Source organism: Rhinopithecus bieti, unplaced genomic scaffold (assembly GCF_001698545.2).
Source record: "Rhinopithecus bieti isolate Rb0 unplaced genomic scaffold, ASM169854v2 scaffold_34452, whole genome shotgun sequence".
NCBI lineage: Eukaryota > Metazoa > Chordata > Mammalia > Primates > Cercopithecidae > Rhinopithecus > Rhinopithecus bieti.
The window spans coordinates 175,168-183,623 of NW_016814605.1; the positions used below are offsets into that span (position 1 = coordinate 175,168).

At 41.9% G+C, this 8,456-nt stretch overlaps 1 gene segment (V, D, J or C); it reads right to left on the reverse strand.

The window, feature by feature from the left end:
- Nucleotides 1-6,527, reverse strand: part of LOC108514927 (Ig kappa chain V-II region Cum-like) — an 11,094-nt gene extending 4,567 nt beyond the window's left edge. Inside the window, 2 exon segments of the V gene segment in view lie at nt 5,778-6,100; nt 6,475-6,527. Coding sequence covers nt 5,778-6,100; nt 6,475-6,523 — 372 coding nt within the window.
- Between the last annotated feature and the right edge of the window lie 1,929 nt (nt 6,528-8,456).

The window sequence follows — 8,456 nt, forward strand, 5'->3', positions numbered from 1 at the left end:
ANTCTCTAATCCATCTTGAATTAATTTTTGTATAAGGTGCAAGGAAGGATCCATTTTCAGGTTTCTACATATGACTAGCCAGTGTTCCCAGCACCATTTATTAAACAAGGAATCCTTTCCCTATTTCTTATTTTTGTCAGGTTTGTCCAAGATTAGACAGTTGTAGATGTGTGGTGTTATTTCTGAGTCCTCTGTTCTATTCCACTGGTCTGTATTTCTGTTTTGATACCAGTACCATGCTGTTTTGGTTACTGTAGCCTTGTAGTATAGTTTGAAGTCAGGTAACGTGATGCCTCCAGCTTTGTTCTTTTTGCTTGGGATTGATTTGGCAATGCAGGCCCCTTTTTGTTTGCATATGAATTTTAAACTAGTTTTTTCCAGTTCTTTGAAGAAAGTCATTGGTAGCTTGACAGGGATGGCATTGAATCTATAAATTACATTGGGCAGTGTGGCCATTTTCATGGTATTGATTCTTCTTATCCATGAGCATGGAATGTTGTTCCATTTGTTTGTGTCTTCTTTTATTTTGAATGGCAATTCACTCATGATTTGGATCTCTGCTTGTCTGTTATTGGTGTATAGGAATGCTTGCGATTTTTGCACATTGATTTTGTATCCTGAGACTTTGCTGAATTTGCTTATCAGCTTAAGGAGATTTGGGGCTGAGATGATGAGGTTTTCTAAATATATAATCATGTCATCTGCAAACAGGAACAATTTGGCTTCCTCTTTTCCTAATTGAACACCCTTTATTTCTTTCTCCTGCCTAACTTCCCTGGCCAGCACTTCCAACACTATGTTGAATAGGAGTGGTGAGAGAGGGCATCCCTGTCTTGTGCCAGTTTTCAAAGGGAATACTTCCAGTTTTTGCCCATGCAGTGTGATATTGACTGTGGGTTTGTCATAAAGAGCTCTTATTATTTTGTGATACATTCCATCAATACCGAATTTATTGAGAGTTTTTAGCATGAAGGGCTGTTGAATTTTGTCGAAGGCCTTTTCTGGATCTGTTGAGATCATCATGTGGTTTTTTCTTTGGTTCTGTTTATGTGATGGATTACATTTATTGATTTGCCTATGTCAAAACAGCCTTGCATCCCAGAGATGAAGCTGACTTGATCATGGTGTATAAGCTTTTTGATGTGCTGCTGGATTCAGTTTGCCAGTATTTTATTGAGGATTTTTGCATCGATGTTCATCAGGGATACTGGTCTAATATTCTCTTTTTTTGTTATGTCTCTACCAGGCTTTGGTATCAGAATGATGCTGGCCTCATAAAACGGGTTAGGGAGGATTCCCTCTTTTTCTATTGATTGGAATAGTTTCAGAAGGAATGGTATCAGCTCCTCTTTGTACCTCTGGTAGAATTCGGCTGTAAATCCATCTGGTCCTGGACATTTTTGGTTGATAGGCTATTAATTATTGCCTCAATTTCAGAACCTGATATTGGTCTAATCAGAGATTCAACTTCTTCCTGATTTAGTCTTGGGAGAGTGTATGTGGCCAGGAATTTATCCATTTCTTCTAAATTTTCTAGTTTATTTGCACAGAGGTATTTATAGCATTCTCTGATGATAGTTTGCATTTCTGTGAGATCGGTGGTGATATCCCCTTTATCATTTTTTATTGAGTCTATTTCATTCTTCTCTCTTTTCTTCTTTATTAGTCTTGCTAGCGGTCTATCAATTTTGTTGATTGTTTTGAAAAAACAGCTCCTGGATTCATTGATTTTGGAAGGTTTTTTGTGTCTCTATCTCCTTCAGTTCTGCTCTGATTTTAGTTATTTCTTGCCTTCTGCTAGCTTTTGAATTTGTTTGCTCTTGCTTCTCTAGTTCTTCTAATTGTGATGCTAGGGTGTCAATTTTAGATCTTTGCTGCTTTCTCTTGTGGGCATTTAGTGCTATAAATTTCCCTCTACACAATGGTTTAAATGTGTTCTAGAGATCTAGTACGTTGTGTCTTTGTTCTCATTGGTTTCAAAAAACATATTTATTTCTGCCTTCATTTCATTATTTACCTAGTAGTCATTCAGGAGCAGGTTGTTCAGTTTCCATGTAGTTGAGTGGTTTTGAGTGAGTTTCTTAGTCCTGAGTTCTAATTTGATTGCACTGTGGTCTGAGGGACAGTTTGTTGTGATTTCTTTTGTTTTACATTTGCTGAGGAGTGCTTTACGTCAAACTATGTAGTCAATTTTTGAATAAGTGATGTGGTGCTGAGAAGAATGTATATTCTGTTGACTTGGGGTGGAGAGTTCTGTAGATGTCTGCTAGTTCCACTTGGTGCAAAGTTGTGTTCATGTCCTGGATATCTTTGTTAACCTTCTGTCTCGTTGCTCTGTTTAATATTGACAATGGAGTGTTGAAGTCTCCCATTATTATTATGTGGGAGTCTAAGTCTCTTTGTAATTCTCTAAGGACTTGCTTTATTAATCTGGGTGTTCCTGTATTGGGTGCATATATATTTATGATAGCTAGCTCTTCTTGTGGAATTGATCCCTTTACCATTATGTAAATGGCCTTCTTTGTCTCTTGATCTTTGTTGGTTTAAAGTCTGTGTTATCAGAGACTAGGATTACAACCCCTGCTTCTTTTTGCTTTCCACTTGCTTGGTAGATCTCCCTCCATCCCTTTATTTTGAGCCTATATGTGTCTCTGCACATGAGATGCATCTCCTGAATACGGCACACTGATGGGTCTTGACTCTTTATCCAATTTGCCAGTATGTGTTTTTTAATTGGGGCATTAAGCCCATTTACATTTAAGGTTAATATTGTTATGTGTGAATTTGATACTGTCACTATGATGTTAGCTGGTTATTTTGCTCGTTAGTTGATGTGGTTTCTTCCTAGCATTGACGGTCTTTACAATTTGGCATGTTTTTGCAGTGGCTAGTACCAGTTGTTCCTTTCTATGTTTAGTGCTTTCTTCAGGAGCTCTTGTAAGGCAGGCCTGGTGGTGACAAAGTCTCTCAGCATTTCCTTGTCTGTAAAGGATTTTATTTCTACTTCATTTATGAAGGTTAGTTTGGCTGGATATGAAATTCTGTGTTGCAAATTATTTTCTTTAAGAGTGTTGAACATTGGCCCCCTCTCTTTTCTGACTTGTAGAGTTTCAACTGAGAGATCTGCTGTTAGTCTGATGGACTTTCCTTTGTGGGTAACCCGACCTTTCTCTCTGGCTGCCCTTAACATTTTTTCCTTCATTTCAACCTTGTTGAATCTGACAATTATGTGTCTTGGGGTTGCTCTTCTCAAGGAGTATCTTTGTGGTGTTCTCTGTATTTCCTGAATTTGAAAGTTGGCGTGCCTTACTAGGTTGGGGAAGTTTTCCTGGATAATATCCTAAAAAGTGTTTTCCAACTTGGTTCCACTCTCCCTGTCACTTTCAGGTACACCAATCAAATGTAGATTTGGTCTTTTCACATAGTCGCATATTTCTTGGAGACTTTGTTCATTTCTTTTTACTCTTTTTTCTCTAAACTTCTCTTCTAGCTTCATTTCATTAATTTGATCTTCAATCACTGATACTCTTTCTTCCACTTGATTGAATCAGTTATTGAAGCTTGTGCATGCACCACATAGTTCTCATGCTATGGTTTTCAGCTCCATCAGGTCATTTAAGGTCTTCTCTACACCGTTTATTCTAGTTAGCCATTCATCTAATTTTCTTCAAGGCTTTTAAATTCCTTGGAATGGGTTCGAACATCCCCCTTTAGCTCAGAGAAGTTTGACCTTCTGAAGCCTTCTTCTGCCAACTCATCAAAGTCATTCTCCATCCAGCTTTGGTTAATTGCTGGTGAGGAGCTGCAATCCTTTGGAGGAGAAGAGGCACTCTGTTTTTCAGAATTTTCAGCTTTTCTGCTCTGGCTTCTCCCCATCTTTGTGGTTTTATCTACCTTTGGTCTTTGATGATGGTGACCTACTGATGGGGTTTTGGTGTGGATGTCCCTTCCATTGATGTAGATGCCATTGCTTTCTGTTTGTTAGTTTTCCTCCTAACAGTCAGGTCCCTTAGCTGCAGGTCTATTGGAGTTTGCTGGAGGTCCACTCCAGACCCTCTTTGCCTGGGTATCACCAGCAGAGGCTGCAGAACAGAAAATATTGCAGAACAGCAAATGTTGCTGCCTGGTCCTTCCCCTGGAAGCTTTGTCCCAGAGGGGTACCAAGCTGTATGAGGTGTCAGTTGGCCCCTACTGGGAGGTGTCTCCCGGTTAGGCTACATGGGGGTCAGGGACCCACTTCAGGAGGCAGTCTGTCTCTTCTCAGATCTCAAACATTGTGCTGGGAGAGCCACTGCTCTCTTTAGAGCTGTCAGACAGGGATATTTAAGTCTGCAGAGGTTTTCACTGCCTTTTGTTCAGCTATGCCCTGTCCCCCGTGGTGGAGTCTACAGGGGCAGGCAGGCCTTCTTGAGCTGCGGTGGGTTCCAACCAGTTCGAGTTTCCTGGCCACTTTGTTTACCTACTCAAGCCTCAGCAATGGTGGATGCCCCTCCCCTAGCCAGGCTGCTGCCTTGCAGCTTGATCTTGGACTGCTGCGCTAGCAGTGAGCAACGCTCCGTGGGCATGGGACCCACTGAGCCAGGCGTGGGATATACTCTCCTGGTGTGCCATTTGCTAAGACCATTAGAAAAGCCCAATATTTGAGTGGCAGTGTCCTGATTTTCCAGGTACAGTCTGTCATGGGTTCCCTTGGCTAGGAAAGGGAAATCCCATGACCCCTTGCACTTCCTGGGTGAGGCAATGCCCCGCGCTGCTTCAGCTTGCCCTCTGTGGGCTGCACTCACTGTCCAACCAGTCCCAATGAGATGAACCAGGTACCTCAGTTGGAAATGCAGAAATCACCCATCTTCTGCATTGATCACACTGGGACCTGAAGACCGGAGCTGTTGATATTCGGCCATCTTGGAATGCCTGCAGTTTATTTTTAATATCAACTTTCCAAATTTCAAGAACTCCCTTTTTCTATCAGCAAGATTTAATTGTAATCGAAGAGTATTAGTATTAGCATCTTGTGCCTGCTATGAAATTATAAAATCTATTTGACACTAACAACCAAGATGTTGGTGACAGTCCTCAGCCAGCTCCCCCTGAGGAGAACTAGTGGAGAATCCTGTCTCTACTGTCTCATGGAGTGGAGAAGAATGGTAAATAGAAGAAGCAGAAATTTAAAAGTGGAAAATATCAATTTTACATATAACCAAATATTTTCTTTAAAATTTACCAAAAATTGTTAAACCCTAAGATGTATTCAACATGTTTTGCCAGAAATAATCAATTGTCTGGCTGTTTTGCTCAATAAATTTCAACAAATGTAGGCAAGGAAGGAGGATTCAGATGAGATTCCATTCTCCTTTTCCTTTTGTCCCAATTTGTTACTCACAGGGTCCTTGAACCTCCTCATTCTCCTGTTGCTTATGAGGGTGAAGGCTGTGTGAGGTGACAGGAACATAAACCAGGGCACTGACCTGACACAATGTTTCACACCTATACACCCAGAAGTTTGGGAGGCCACGTCAGGTGAGTGGCTTGAGTCCGTGGACTTGACAACAGGCTGGGCAACATGGTGAAGTACTGATGCTATGAAAAATATAAAAATTAACCATGCTTAGTGGCATGCACCTGTCGTCCCAGAGTCCTCAGAAGCAAACTCTGACCTGATTCCTCCAGCAGCCTCCTCTTCTGCAGTCTCAGAGACCCTGCTGAGCTGCTCCCAAGACAAGCAGTGCATGTGAGCAGCTGGGACACCCCATCAGAGAGGTTTCTGTTTGGGGATGTACCACTGTGGGAGGAAGCTCTAGAGCTTGCATGCAGTAATACACCCCAATATCCTCAGCCTCCACCTTGCTGATTTCTAGTGTGAAATCAGTGCCTGACCCACTGCCACTGAACCTGTCTGGAACTCCAGAGGCCCGGTATGAAGCAAAATGCATAAGGAGCTGTGGAGACTGGCCTGGCTTCTGCAGGTACCAATACAAATAGGTGAATCCATCATCACTATCCATGAGGCTCTGACTAGACCTGCAGGAGATGGAGGCCAGCTCTCCAGGGGTGATGGGCAGGGATAGTGGAGTCTGGGTCATCACAATTTCCCCACTGGATCCTGAAATAATAATAGAGAAGTGCAAGGTTATATAGACCATTATGAGCAACTTTCATGATTTCCCTTAAGATTTTGATTTACGGTTACATATTTTTAAAGTTTTGATTTATATCATAAAAAATAGACTTTCTAAAATGAATCCAGTATTTATTAGCCAGTAGGGAACCCTCTATTTTCAAAATCTTAATCAGAGCACTGCTCATTGTTCCTGGAGATGATTCATGCTTATTCCTGAGAGAAAAAGATGAATTATCTTTTCTGGAGCACAGACCATGTGCCTGTACACATGGTTGAAATAAATATAGAAAGCTGTGGAGCCCACAGAACTCACCCTCCCACTCCATTTTCCCACCTCATTTTAATCCTCTCCTTACCAGGGAGCCAGAGCACTAACAGCCCCAGGAGCTGAGCAGGGAGCCTCATTGTGAGAAAGTGACCTGAGGAGTCCTGATAAGTCAAGGCAAGTTTAGAGCTGAGCTTTTATCTCAGACTCACGAAGGAAGGTCCTCCCTAGGGAACAATATGCAAATCCCCTGGTGGGTGCAGTGGCGTGGAAAAGGTTGATGGGGCAGGGGGAAGGGCTGAAATAAATATGGGAAGCTGTGGAGCCCCCAGATCTCAGCTTCTTACCCCATTTTCCCACCTTATTTTAATCCTATCCTTACCAGGGAGCCAGAGCATTAGCAGGCCCAGGAGCTGAGCAGGGAGCCTCATTGTGAGAAGGTGACCTGAGGAGTCCTGATCAGTCCAGGTAAGGCTAGAGCTGAGTTTTTATCTCAGACTCACAGTGGAAGGTCCTCCCTAGGGGACAATATGCAAAATCCCTGGTGGGTGCAGTGAGGTGGAAAGAGCCAAGGGAAGGTCAAGGGGCCTCTCTGGTGAGAAAAGTTCCTCCTCTGTTTGGAAGGAAACCAACAGAGATAAAATCTATGCTGCATGAGTAGGATAAATTCCCTGTTCCTTTTGTCTTCTCTCTTAGATTTCTTGTTTCTTAGCACTTCCCAAGGTATTTTTCACTTCTGAGTAAGGTTGAGATTCCATAAGTAATTGATAATTCTTCTTTCTTTGTTCATATGTATTTGAATCCAGAATTAGCTTTTTCAATTTTTTTTTTTCTTGAGGTAATACACATACCGAGTAAAGGGCTGAAATGCTAAATATGCAACTAAGTTTTATGTATGTTCTCCATTCCAATGAATCTCTAGAATATTTCAAATTCTCCAGATTCATCCCTCTTGCACCTTCCCAGGCAACAGCTGCTTCCCCATCTCAATCAAGATAACTGGAATTCAGATATTCATCACAATTGGTTGGTTTTTACTGTACTGGAGTTTCATATGCATTGAAGGCAACACCTTTTTTTGTCTTTTCCCTGCTTCTTACTCTTTTCTTTGCTGTTTATGAAAATCTTCATTTATTTCTGTGCATTCAACTTACTATCTGCTCTCATTTTCAGTGATTCTGAAAAATTACGTCTTTAATATATAGAGAGCATATCTACAAGAATTCATTTCTCTTCATTTTGTTCATAAAGAAGTGTTTTTACTTTACCCTTATCTTTGAAGCATATTTTCACTGGATAATGAATCCTTGGTTGAGTCCCCTCCACCTAGCATGTAAATATGTAATCTCACTGTCTTCTTGCCTCTCTTGGTCCAGTGAAGAGTTAACCAGGTTTTGTTACTGTTTCCCTGGTATAATGAACCAGGGCTTTTTTTTTTTTTGACACATTTGAGATTTTCTCTTTGTATGTGATTCAGCGTTTTAACTGTAATCTGTATAGTGATGCATGTCTTGATGTTTATCCTGGATAAGTTTGAATTTTTTTGGTCTTATAGACTAATGTGCTTCATTACTCTTGACACATTTGCCAATAGTTCTCACATCTCTCAGGTGTGCCACCTCCCAGAGAGGCTTTCTGTGTGGTTATTCTCTGCATTTCACTCTACTGTGTTGCTGTATATTCCCTATTTATGTTATGTCTTAGGCAATTTCCAGAGCAGCCTCAGGGCCAGGCTCTGGAGCGTGGGTGCACTTGTAGTCACAGCAGCTCTGGGCCTGGGCCTGGACTGGTGCACATGGAAGTGGCTCAGGGTCTGAGTTGCCAATACAGGTCGAGGTCCTGCAGGTTGGATCTGGGATGACGCAGAGTTGGAGCTGGGAGGCAGCCCCATCCCAGGCAGCACAACAGTGGCTGCTTCTTGGGAAGATGTGGAGGGAAGGTATTGCAGCATCTTCCTCTCTGTGGTGATTTACATGCCCATGGCTGCAGGTTTTTTTAGTGCCAAAAACCACCAGTGTCCACTTTGGAGCAGGCTGCTGTGATCCTCATCTATGAACACTAAGGGAACTTCAT